Source organism: Manis javanica, chromosome 17, assembly GCF_040802235.1.
Source record: "Manis javanica isolate MJ-LG chromosome 17, MJ_LKY, whole genome shotgun sequence".
Taxonomy (NCBI): domain Eukaryota; kingdom Metazoa; phylum Chordata; class Mammalia; order Pholidota; family Manidae; genus Manis; species Manis javanica.
In genome coordinates this window covers 53,952,945-53,966,855 of record NC_133172.1, presented here as the reverse complement: position 1 = coordinate 53,966,855, position 13,911 = coordinate 53,952,945, and the positions used below count along the sequence as shown (strand labels likewise).

General features: G+C 40.1%; 1 protein-coding gene across 9 annotated transcripts in view; it reads left to right on the top strand.

The window, feature by feature from the left end:
• Positions 1-13,911, top strand: part of ADAT1 (adenosine deaminase tRNA specific 1) — a 36,011-nt gene that overhangs the window by 19,061 nt on the left and 3,039 nt on the right. For 5 of the 9 annotated variants that reach the window (XM_073226862.1, XM_073226863.1, XM_073226860.1 and 2 more), the window contains exon 10: positions 12,024-12,068. The exons of 1 other annotated variant lie outside the window; for it this stretch is intronic. In XM_073226862.1, the coding sequence (XP_073082963.1) occupies positions 12,024-12,068 (45 nt within the window). Of the gene's footprint in view, positions 1-936; positions 8,835-12,023; positions 12,069-13,911 lie in introns of those variants that run through there. 3 more of the 9 variants (XM_017643295.3, XM_017643294.3, XM_017643297.3) reach the window with 3 other exon arrangements.

Below are 13,911 nucleotides of genomic sequence, written 5' to 3'. Positions count from 1 at the left end.
ACTTGCAACGTGGGGAAGCTAAAGAATAGGAGGAGCCTCCCAGCCGAGGGAGCCAGCCCCCTGCACCCCGCAGGTGTGTCGGTGCCCTCCAGGCATCTGTGCTCCCTTTGCTTGTTTCTTGTCTGGGAAAATGAATCACACTGACAGATGGATTTCCACATATTCTCTGTGTCTATAAAATAAGTCTGGCCTTAGGTCAGGAGAGAGTGTATTCAGAAGGATTATTGTGATAAGGGAAGGAGCTGCTGCAATAGAGGAGGACTAATGTGAAGCAAGAATGCTCCAGTCCTAAAATCTGTAAGCCTCTCAAACGGCAGGTGGAAAGGAATTTTCCTTTATAGGGAGCGGTGTACAAGGCTGGAAAGAACCAGGAACAGGTGTGCAGGTGGTATGATGGGAACAAGTGAGAAGGAATGCCTTTTCTTGTGGCCAGGGGACTCTCAGGAGGCTGTCCAGAAGGGATCGTTACACACTGATGCTGGCTCAGGCTGAGGGGGGGTCAAAGTTCAGGGACCTGGGGGAAGGAGAGAAGCATAACTAATTTTGGTGAAGGTAGCAGGGATTCGGTGGAGATTGTGTGGGTACAGGCAGTTCAAGTCATCATTATGAGACAATGGGAGTTTGGAGGATCTGTCTGGCCTTGTCACAGGTAAACCAGGGGGACATCCATGAGTCTTATCTGAGTCTTATAGGGAAGAGACCTCTTTGCAGTAAGCTATTTCCCAGAACACAAGGGTGGGCAGGAGATTTCTTAACCATACTGTTTTCTAGGAATATGGGGCTCAGATAAAGCTTAGCCTTGTCTTGTGTGTGGATCCCACACATTAACCCATAAAAAGCTGTAGAAATTGATCAACAACTGAAACCAGTGTTTGCTGTAACAAGCAGCTTTGCTCTGTGCTAAAGTGAGCTAAGAAACAATGTGTGTTTCCTCAGATCTTGGCCAAAAAATGAAAGAGTAGAAGCAGGACAAAACTGAATCAATACGACATGATTATCAGTCTCCTCGATTATAAGACGGCAAGGACAGGGCTAAAGGTCAGGGCAGAGACGCAAAGATGGCTCAGAGGAGCCGGACCCAAGTTTGATCAAAGGAAAGAATCTTCATCAGAAAAAAATATTTTAACTGGGAATAAGTATTAAAATATTGCTCAGCATGTCAGCCATTCTTCAGCAGTCCGAGACCATGGAGGGATTCGGAAAGGGGTGTTGGCTGGCACTACACAGGAGGATATGCATAATGGAAAGTGGTTTGGGAATGTGCACCCAAGAAATTTCTAATGGCTAGATCCTCAGGTGGAAGTTATAGATGATGAGAAAACTGTAAACCAAACAGTAGTCTCTTGTTTATCTGATTCCACCAGGACCAGACAAAAGTAGCATTCTGTTTATTCTTACCTGCTGTAGTCCATGTTGCTGTCTAGTGAATATCCTACAAGGAGACCAAGTTGCTCTAAGAAAGCAGAGCAGATTCCTCCCATTCCTAAGTCTCCTGGCATAAATCTGTCCAGTTGATTGCTCAGGTATCTTGCTGGCCATAGGGCTGAGCTGTCTGGTGAGAACCCATGTGCCTGGTGGTGTGTGTATGTTAGGTTGCAGAAGCTGGAGACATACCAGGAGTACAAGGAGGCTGCGTCTGCTTACCAGGAGGCCTGGAACGTACTCCGGAAGCAGGCCTTTGGATCCTGGATCAGAAATCCACCAGAATATCACCAGTTTAAATGAGAAGGGAAAACTTGTGAAGAGCTTACTGTAGCAGAGTTTCCCACCATTCATACTGGATTGCTGCTTCCTTTGTGCTGGACAAAGCTTAGCTTTCCTTCCAGCTGAGTCAGGAAAAAAGTTTGCCATCTACCAGAGAGACACATCTCTTCTGTGTAATATGAACGGAATTCTGGAACATGGGACATCTGTACTTAAAGAAGCTCTATGCTAAAATGGCATCTTGCTGATGACCTTGCTATCTGTCCTAACTTGTGTTTTATTGCTATTCTAAAACATGGAATAAGAATTTGGAATATGATGCTTTAAAAGCACTCTGTAGTAGCTCCATTTTGTGTGGTTCTATGATGATTCAGCTAGTATTTATTGGGCTGAGATGGTGTTTGAATCCACAGGTTTCAGAGCTTCACCTGGCAGCATGGACATACCATTTTATATGCCCAGGCTTTCTTCCTGCAGAGAGCTCCCCTTTCCTGCCCTATCCATGGGACCTGGATAAAGCAAACCTTACTCCATGGAATGTGAACCAGCCCTGCAGCTATTGGCAGATGCAGCAGGAAAGATCATCTCTCCCTGTGTATCAGGAGCTGACTCTTGGGACTGCCAGGGGCTGCCTTTGCCACCACGGAGACAGCCCGCTTGAGAATGAAGGCAGTAAGGAAGGAAACCGCCAAGGGAATCAAAGCTCTAGTGACCTTGCTTGGATTTCGGAAGCCTCTGGCCCACACTGGACTTCAATATGTGAGATAAGTTCATATTGGTGTTTCAAGCACGCCTGTTTGAGTAGGTTTTCTATGACTTTGAACTGAAAGAGTTCTGTCCAAAAGTCCCTGTTGGAAATCAGCAGCAGACCTAACAACCAACCTGTTTTAACAGACATCTAATATTTAACTGCCAACCTCTTCACACCTCAAGTTATTGACTGAAAGTGGAAATTCTCCATGCTGGGATTACTCAAGGTCCTTGTCGGCTCTTGAGAATTTTTGTATAACTTTAAATATATTTTAATAGCAGTTTTATTGAGATATGGTTCATATAACCATAAAATACACCCACTTAAAATGTACAATTTAGTGGTTTTTTAGTATGTCAACAGAGTTGTGCAACCATCACAGATCAATTTTAGAATATTTTTTGTTCCAAATGGGGGGAACATTATTCAACCCAGTATGGTACCATTAGCCCCCACTTCCAGTTCCCCTCAACCCTCCTGGTTCTAGGGCAACCAAAAATCTACTTTCTGCCTCTATGGATTTGTCTATTCTGAACAATTCATATAAATGGAATAGGTGGTGTTCCTGGCTTCTTTCTGTGACTGGCTTCTTTGACTTAGCATGTTTTTAAGATTCTTGATGTCATAGCATGAATTAGCACTTTATTCCTTTTATGGAATAAAAACAAATCAATTTATGGATGTATTATGTCTTGTTTAATCATCAGGTGATGGACATTTAGGTTGATTCCATTTTTTGGCTACTGCAGATAGTGCTACTCTGAACATGTGTGTACAAGTTTGTGTGTGAGCATGCGTTCTTAAATTTTTTTGCCTACAGAAGTAATACATGTTTGTCCTAACAAATTATTCTTGACTTTTTTTCCATCAGAAATCCTTTTAGATAGCAGGAAAGCAAGGAAGACAAAAACACCACTACCCAAAGGCCAGGCTCTCCCATATGTTGCTTTGACCAGAGGGAGTCTTTTGTCTGACCCCAAATCCCATGTTTGTGCAGGAACTTTTATCTACAGAAGACTGTAGATCTCTGTCGCATGATATTCTATTTTAAAGGATAAAGATTCATATGAGAATGTAAGGGGGTAATGTCTTTTTATTCCTAAATTTTATGGCAAATTTGCCAAAAAAATATACAAATCAAATTTGCACCAAAAAAAAAAAAAGAAAAATCCTAAATTTAGATTTCAGAACAGACTGGGAAAACCTGGGAGGCCAGAGATGAGAGGCAGCCTCCCTTAAGCTTCTGCCTGTTTCCTTAAGAGCTAAACATGGTGCTTAGACATTCTACCTAAATCTCTTAAATCCTTATAATTTCACCTATGCCTCAAAGTCACATCTCTGAAATATTGGCAGGTTCTCAAATTTCGTATATTTAATTGGATCACGTGTTTTACTACATTTTCTTAACCCATATTTGGCTAGTAACTCCTAATTTTTAAACACATTTTCTTTTATTTTTTAACTTGTTGCAGAAATTTTCAAATAGACACAAAAATAAAATAGTACAGTGGACCCCCATGAACCCGGACTTCACAACCATCAGCTTTATGCTGTTATCCAATCTATTCCCACTCCCTCCAATTTCTTTTCCCTTGGAGCATTCTAAAGCAAATCCTAACCAGCATATGTCACCAAACAAAATTAATAACTCCTTAATGTCTATTATGCAGTCTGTGGCTGGGTTTCCCCTGTTGTCTCAACAATGCCTTTGACTACTGATTTGTTCAGTTAGGATCCAAAGTCTGCACAATGCATTTGATTGGTTTGGGCTTTGTCTCTCTTCTGTCTCACTGAATCTGTAACAGCCCACCTGCCCTTTTTATGTGTGTAACAAATGGGTCATTTGGCCAGTAGAATACCCCACATTCTGGATTTTGCCGCTTATTCCCTCCCACTGTTGATAACAGGTTCCTTTGTCCCCCACATTTCCCACAACTTTGCAGCCACATGAAGAGGCTTGATTAGATTTAGGTTCAATTCCTTTGACTCAAATATTTCCTGGGTGACTACATATACTTCTGTTGCATAATATCAAGAGGAACATAACATCTGGTTCTCCTACTTTCAGTGATTGAGTGATGGGTTCATTGATATCAGCCCAATCTAACCCATTATGATTTTCACCATTACCCTTTTACCTGGTGATAAAAAGCTGGGTCAGACCATCCTCAGGTTTGATGATTCACTGGACAGACTCAGAACTCAGAAAATCTGTTATTTTCATAGTTATAGTTTATTACAGTGAAAAGATGCAGTCAGCAAAGGAAAAGCCCATGGGCAAAGTCCAGGAGAAAACAGGTGCAAGCTACTAGTTGTCCTTTCTGTTTTAACCATGTGCCTCTAATGCTTTGACATCTGGGGCCTTGCTGACTTGGAGAGACTGCTCCCCACCCAGCGCTTGCCGACTCCTGGAGTGAGTAAAAGGCTCTTCGGTCAGTGCACCTTTTATACACACACCAACCAGACCCCTACTCCCACCACTCTCTCGATGGGGCTCTCGCACCCTGGGCCACTATCCGCCTGCCCGAATCACCCCAGGGCCAAGAACCAGAAAACTAGGGATGGCCCCACGTGCCTCAGAGCCCACTGAAATCAGTTAAACTAGCCAATCCCATGCCTGTCTACCCTGACCCACACCTTCACCCCACTTCATAGTAATGGCTCCTGCCCATGTGGCGTCCTTGCTTTCTCTGCCTCCTGACCAACCCTGGCTTCTCCATGTGGTTCCTTGGGGCATGGCACCCCCCCTCCTACATTTTAAAACACTCTCCCAGTGGAGTCGGTCACCCAGCACTTAATTCCCCCAGCATGATGTGTGACAATACATGCAAAGCATTGCCAGTCAGGGAAACTCACCTAACATCCTACAGGACAACCCCTCATAACAAAGAAGGTCAGGTCCAAAGTGTCAGTAGTGCTGACGTTGAGAAACCTTGTCTAGGGATCATGAAAAGTCACTTGAAAATAGTTCCTCTCTTGTTATGGATTCAAATCTATACACAGCTAATTTTGTTTCATTTTACTTTTAATCTTTAGGGGGACTTTTGAAGAAGTTGTGTAAAGTATTTATATGATTACAAAGTTAAAATTAGTTTGAAAAAAAAAGGTACATTCAGAGAGGTCTTCCTCTTCCCCTCCTGTTTTCCCCATTCCCAGCAGGAACCATTTTTATCAGTTGTTGGTGGATGCTTCCTTCTTTCCTTCTGAAATACTCTGTAAATAGCCAATATACAATATTTTGTTTCTGCATATGGATCTTTTGCATAGATTCTTAAAAGTGGAAATTGCTGGGTCAAAGGGTAAATGAGCATAGTTTTTCTTTATTGAAATACATTTTCAACATTCTGTTTCTAAATACAATGAGTGCAGAAAAACAAAATATAAGAGAACATTATAGCATTCTGTTTCTAAAAAAATAAGGGTGAAAGGTATATATCTACTTTTTTTGTAAATACTAAACTAGATACACAAGAAACCAGCAACACAGGGCTGACAGGGAGGGAGAGGGATGCCTAGGGCCCAGGAGTAGGAGAGTGGCTTTTCACTGAATACCCTTTATAATTTTTATTTTTAAAATGCTGAACCATATCGGAGATTGGATTAAAGATGGCAGTGTGATATGTGAGACAGGAGCTTCCTCCTTAAACCGCATATAATACAAAAATATAATTAATACAACTAATCCTGAAAGAGCAACAGGAAAGAGGGCTGCGCCACACTGCATACACCTGGAGAACAGAATAAATCTCATGAAACAGGGCACCAACACCACTCCCCTGTGACCCCCGACATTGCTCCAGGGGCTGAGCAGCTCCAAAGAGTAGAGCTTCTGGGCACTAGAGGGCACCACATACAAATATGAAACATCAAAGGAACCTGGTTCAAAGCAAAATTATAAATACACCAGAGAAAGATTAAAATGAGATCTACCTCATGAATCTTCCAGAAAGAGATTTCAAAATAAAAATCATTAATATGCTCATGGAGGTACAGAAAAATATTCAAGAACACAGGAATGAATTCTGGTTGGAGATCCCATCATTATGGAACACAGTATCAGAAATGAAACATACAATGGAACGTTTTAAAAGCAGATCAGATGTGGTGGAGGAGAAGATAAATGAAATAGAAATTAGAGAAGGGGAATATAAAGAAGCTGAGGCACAGAGAGAAAAAAGAATGTCTAAGAATGAAGAATATTGAGAGAACTGTGTGACCAATCCAAATGGAAAAATATTCACATTATAGGGATACCAGAATAAGAATAGAGAGAAAAAGGGATAGAGAGTGTCTTTCAGGAGGTAATTGCTGAAAACTTCCCCAGTCTGGGTAAGGAAATAGTCTCTCAGGCCATGGAGGTGCACAGATCTCCCAACACAAGGGACCCAAGGAAGACAACACCAAGACACATAATAATTAAGATGGCAAAGATCAAGGACAAGGACAGAGTATTAAAAGAAGCCAGAGATCAGAAGATTGGAGACTGTTGAGAATTAGGCTTGGGGTTGATTAATGATTGTGCATTGAGACCCATATACAGAATTTTATTGTTGTTAACAACCATTTGATCAATAAATATGAGAGATGCCCTCTCAAAAAAATAAATAAATAAATAAATAAAAATAAAAGAAGCCAGAGATAGAAAAAAGATCACATACAAAGGAAAACCCATCAGGCTATTATCAGACACCTCAGCAGAAACTTTACAGGCCAGAAGGGAGTGGCATGATATACACAATACAATGAAATAGAAGGGCCTCGAACCAAGAATACTCTATCCAGCAAGATTATCATTTAAATTTGAAGGAGGGATTAAACAATTTCCAGATAAGAAAAAGCTGAGAGAATTTGCCTCCCACAGACCATCTCTACAGTGTATTTTGGAGGGACTGCTATAGATGGAACTGTTCCTAAGGCTAAATAGCTGTCACCAGAGGTAATAAAACCACAGTAAAGAAAGTAGAACAGCTAATTACTAAGCAAATGCAAAATTAAATCAACTAACCCCAAAGTCAATCAAGGGATAGACAAAGACTACAGAATATGGTGCCTAGTACATAAAGAATGGAGGAGGAAGAAAAAGGAAGAGAAAAAAAGAACCTTTAGATTGTGTTTGTAATAGCACACTAAGTGAGTTAAGTTAGACTCTTAGATAGTAAGGAAGCTAACCTTGAACCTTTGGTAACCATGACTCTAAAGCCAGCAATGGCAATAAGTACATACCTATCGATAATCACCCTAAATGTAAATAGTCTGAAAGCACCAATCAAAAGATAGTCACTGAATGAATAAAAAAAACAAGACCCATCTATGTGCTGCCTACAAGAGTCTCACTTCAAACGCAAAGACATACACAGACTAAAAGTGAAGGGATGGAAAAAGATATTTCATGCAAATAATGGAGAGAAAAAAGCAGGTGTTGCAGTACTTGTATCAGATAAAATAGACTTCAAAACAAAGAAGGTCACAATAGACAAAGAAGGACATTACATAATGATAAAAGGAGTCAATCCAACAAGAAGATATAACCATTATGAATATCTATTTGTGCCCAACACAGGAGCACCTACATATGTGAAACAAATACTAACAGAAATAAAAGGGGAAACAGAATGCAATGCATTCATTCTAGGAGACTTCAACACTCCACTCACTCTGAAGGACAGATCAACCAGACAGAAAATAAGGAGACAGAGACACTGAACAACACATTAGAACAAATGGACCTAACAGACATCTACAGAACTCTACACCCAAAAGCAACCAGATACACATTCTTCTCAAGTGCACATGGAACATTTTCAAGAATAGATCATATACTAGGCCACAAAAAGAGCCTCGGTAAAATTCAGTAAGATTGAAATTGTACCAACAAATTTCTCAGACCACAAAGGTATGAAACTAGAAATAAATTATGCAAAGAAAATTTAAAATCCCACAAAAACATGGAGGCTTCACAACATGCTCTTAAATAACCAATAGATTAATGACCAAATAAAAACAGAGATCAAGCAAAATATGGAGACAAATGACAACAATAATTCAACAACGTAAAAATCTGTGGGACTCAGTGAAGGCCATGCTAAGAGGAAAGAATATTGCAATACAGGCCTACCTCAGGAAAGAACAACAATCCCATATGAGCAGTCTGAACTCACAATTAATGAAACTAGAAAAAGAAGAACAAATGAGGTCCAAAGTCAGTAGAGGGAGGAACATAATAAAGATTAGAGCAGAAATAAATAAAATTGAGAAGAATAAAACAATAGAAAAGAGCCAGTGAAACCAAGAGACGGTTCTTCAAGAAAATACACAAAATAAATAAACCCCTAGCCAGACTTATCAAGAAAAAAAGAGAGTCTACACACATAAACAGAATCAGAAATGAGAAAGGAAAAATCACTACAGCCACCACAGAAATGCAAAGAATTATTAGAAAATAATATGAAAAATTATATGGTAACAAACTGGATAACCTAGAAGAAATTGACAACTTTCTAGAAAAATACAACCTTCTAAGGCTGACCCAGAAACAAACAGAAAATCTGAACAGACCAATTACCAGCAACGAAATTGAACTGGTAATAAAAAAACTACCTAAGAACAAAACTCCTGAACCAGATGGCTTCACTGCTGAAATTTATGAAACATTTAGAGAAGACCAAATACCCATCCTCCTTAAAGTTTTCCAAAAAGTAGAAGAGGGAATAATCCCAAACTCATTTTATGAGGCCAGTATCACTCTAATACCAAAACCAGGCAAAGACACCAGAAAAAAAAGAAAATTACAGACCAATATCCCTGATGAACATACATGCAAAAATACTCAACAAAATATTAGCAAACTGAATCCAAAAATACATCAAAAAGATCATCCATCATAATCAAGTAGGATTTATTCCAGGGATGCAAGGATGGTACAACATTTGAAAATCCATCAACATCATCCACATCAACAAAAAGGACAAAAATCACATGAATATCTCCATAGATGCTGAAAAAGCATTTGATAAAATTCAACATCCATTCATGATAAAAACTCTCAAGAAAATGGGTACAGAGGGCAAGTACCTCAATATAATAAAGGCCATATATGACAAACCCAAAGCCAAGATTATACTTAACAGCAAGAAGCTGAAAGCTTTTCCCTTAAGATTGGGAACAAATAGGGATGCCCACTCTCCCCGCCTTTATTCAACATAGTTCTGGAGGTCCTTGCCATGGCAACCAGACAACACAAAGAAGTAAAAGGCATCCAGATTGACAAGGAAGAAGTTAAAATGTCCCTGTTTGGAGATGACATGATATTGTACATGAAAAATCCTAATGAATCCACTCCAAAACTACTAGAACTAATATCTGAATTCAGCAAATTTTCAGGATACAAAATCAACACACAGAAATCTGTTGCATTCTTATATACTAATGATGAACTAGCAGAAAGAGAGATCAGGAAAAAACAATTCCATTCACAATTTCATCAAAAAGAATAAAATACCTAGGAATAAACCAAACCAAGGAGGTGAAAGACCTATACTCTGAAAATTAGATGACACTCATGAGAGAAATTAAAGAAGACACCAATAAATGGAAACACATCCCATGCTCATGGATAGGAAGAATTAATATTGTCAAAATGGCCATCCTGCCTAAAGCAATCTACAGAGTCAATGCAATTCCTATCAAAATGCCAACAGCATTCTGCAATGAACTAGAGCAAATCATTTTAAAATTCATATGGAATGACAAAAGACTCCAAATAGCCAAAGAAATCCTGAGAAGGAAGAATAAAGCTGCAGGGATTATGCTCCCCAACTTCAAGCTCTACTACAAAGCCCCAGTAATCAAGACAATTTGGTACTGGCACAAGAACAGAACCATAGACCAATGGAACAGACTAGAGAGCCCAGATATTAACCCAACCATATATGGTCAATTAATATACAATAAAGGAGCCGTGGATATACAATGGAGAAATGACAGCCTTTTTGGCAGCTGGTATTGGCGAAACTGGACAGCTACGTGTAACAGAATTAAATTGGATTACTTTCTAACTCCATACACAAAGGTAAACTCAAAATGGATCAAAGACCTAAATGTAAGTCATGAAACCATAAAACTCTTAGAAGACAACATAGGCAAAAATCTCCTGAATATAAACATGAGCAACTTTTTCCTGACCACATCTCCTCAAGCAAGAGAAACAAAAGCAAAAAATGAACACATGAGACTACATTAAACTAAAAAGTTTCTGTATGGCAAAGGACACTATCAACAGAACAAAAAGTCATCCTACAGTATGGGAGAATATATCTGTAAACAACATATCCAACAAGGGGTTAACATCCAAAATATACAAAGAACTCACATGCCTCAACACCCAAAAAGCAAATAACCCAATTTAAAAATGGGCAGAGGATATGAAGAGACAGTTCTCCAAAGAAGAAATCCAGATGGCCAACAGACCCATGAAAAGATGCTCCACATCACTAATCATCAGGGAAATGCAAATGAAAACCACAATGAGATATCACCTCACACCAGTAAGGATGGCCAGCATCGAAAAGACTAAGAACAAATAATGCTGGCAAGGATGTGGAGAAAGGGGAACCCTCCTACACTGCTGGTGGGAATGTAAGCTAGTTCAACCATTCTGGAAAGCAACATGGAGGCTCCTCAAAAAGCTAAAAATAGAAATACCTTTTGACCCGGGCATCCCACCCCTTGGAATTTACACAAAGAATACAAGTTCTCAGATTCAAAAAGACATATGCACCCCTATGTTTATCGCAGCACTATTTACAATAGCCAAGATATGGAAGCAACCTAAGTGTCCATGAATAGATGAATGGATAAAGAAGAGGTGGTACATATACACAATGGAATATTATTCAGCCATAATAAAGAAACATCCTACCATTTGCAACAACATGGATGGAGCTGGAGGATATTATGCTCAGTGAAATAAGCCAGGCGGAGAAAGACAAATGCCAAATGATTTCCCTCATTTGTGGAGTATAACAATGAAGCAAAACTGAAGGAACAAAACAGCAGCAGTCTCACTCCAAGAAGGGACTAGTGTTTCCCAAAGGGGAGGAGTGTGGGAGGGCAGGTCGGGAGGGAGGGAGATGGGGATTGAGGGGTATTATGTTTAGTACACATGGTGTGAGGGGTCACAGAGAAAACAGTGTAGCACAGGGAAGGCACATAGTGGATCTGTGGCATCTTACTACACTGATGGAGAGTGACTGCACTGGGGTGTGGGTGGGGACTTGATAATATGGGTAAATGTAGTAACCACATTGTTTTTTCATGTGAAACCTTCATAAGAGTGTATATCAGTAATACCTTAATAAAAAATTTAAAAAAATTTTTGAACCATATTAATGTAAGTACCTAAAATAAATTATAGAAATTTTCAAGCTGTACAAACACCAGAAAATACTCATAAGTGATGTGGTATAGGGAAGAGGGACTCCCCCATCGTGCTTTAGACAGCTCTGCTAATAATTTCATGGGATTATCTCTTTATTAACAAAAAGTCTTGTGGAATTTGGCTCTTTTTCAGGGACGTTTACACTTCCAACATTGCTTCTTTGTTCTGTGTTCACAGGTGGGTTCTAATATTATGATTACGTGTGCATAATTTTTATTCTTTTTCTTTAAATTTTAACAACTTGCCTTGATTTAAATAATTTTGTGTATATATTGCATGTAGTCATTTCTGCCACAAAACATGGGGTTAAATGCCTTATTTTATGGAGTTTTCCAATGCCAAACATTAGTTCACTGTCTCGGGAGATGAAGCTGCTGTGGAGAAAATGACCCGCCCTGGCTGCCAGCGCTCTGGTTGGCAGAGAAGCAGGCCTGTCTGATTTGGTTGTGTCTGTGGCTGGCGGAAATCTGCCTCCACCTGGACCTTGGCAACATTTTTTGGCTTTAAGACAATGTTCCAAACGAGCCTGAGCCCAGTTTTCCAGTTTCTAAAACTCAGTCCCCTTGCTGGCTAAATAGCTTAGGACAATGCTACATTTTCAACCCCACTGTCCTTTGATGATGTCTGGGGAAGTCAGATGAGCTGTGAAGAGGAGTCCTAGTGCAGCAGGAAGGTTATCAAAACTAGCAAACGGCTTCCAAGCAGAAAGAGTGCGTATGTTGCTGATTTTCAAGGGCGCAAGCAGTTCTCTCCATGGAAGCAAGGTAGCTCTCCTGGAGGAGTGGTGAGGCACAAGGGGAGGCAAGAAGGCAGATATTTTGGAGAAAGCAACTTTCTTTTCCAGAAAGAAGGGTTCTTCTTATACCGCTCATCGACGATTCATAGGTAGCCTTCACATCTTGTAAGTGTGAATCCCTTTAAACCTAATTATGCCTCACTGAGGCTGAGACTCACTTCCTGGAAGGCTGTTCAGATGGGTCCAAACAAATCTCAAGTATGACTAGTGATCGAGAAGGGCCAGGGTGTGGGGAGGTGAGGAGTTCTGCAGAGACACTTCAGGGCTGCAGGCAAAGTGCATTTTTATTTCTTAAAATTGGGGGCCCAGAACTAATCAAAGGGGATAGAAATGAGAACAGTGGTTGCCGTCTGGTAGGAAGATGGGATAGAAGTTTAATGGAAAAAGGCCCGAGGGGACTTTCTAGGACAATGGAAATTCTGTTTTGATTGGAGTGTTGATTACATGCATGTAAAAATTTTATTAAACTCTACACTTAAGATCTGTGCATTTTATTTATATAATTATACCTCAATATTTTAAATGTTAAAAAAAAACCTACTCCTTATTAATTACTTGGTATATTAGAATAAAATCTGGATATTCAAGTAATTATGATCTAGTACCAACCCTGCTACTACTTCCTGTGTAGATGTGGGGGAAGTATTTCATCTCTGACTTCTAACCTGTTGCCTGTTGTACAAAATGAAGATTAGGATGCTTAATTTTTTTAACTGAGGTAGGATTTCTCATAAAAATTCTTAACTGCAAATTTACATGCAAAGAGAAATTTTCTGTAGGAAACTGAGCTCCCTGGCACTTTGAGATACATATGGCCTTAGTCATTTTGGTAACAAGGGAGGGGTGGAAATCATTCTTGTCTTAGTCTAGTAACCTGGGTTCCGAATTTGGGTATGGAATTTTTGTCCCTCAACCCAATGAGCCAGGAGGGTCAGGAACTAGCTTTGAGACCTAAGCGTGTTCAGCACTGCTTTGCAATCTCCAAACTCAGGGAAGTGTCTTGATGGGAAAAAGGCAAAGGTGGAAAGTCACGCCAAGTGGGGACCCAGGCTGCCAAATGGTGGTTTCAAGCACATGTTCCCTGAACTTGGACTTGGCTCCAAAAGGAGAAGAGCTCACAATGGAAACAGTGATGGCTGTTTGCTCAGGCGGCCAAGAGAACGAAAAGCACATTGAAACCCAGCAGTGTCTCCATGGGGAGAGGTACGGTGGGCCCCTTGGTGG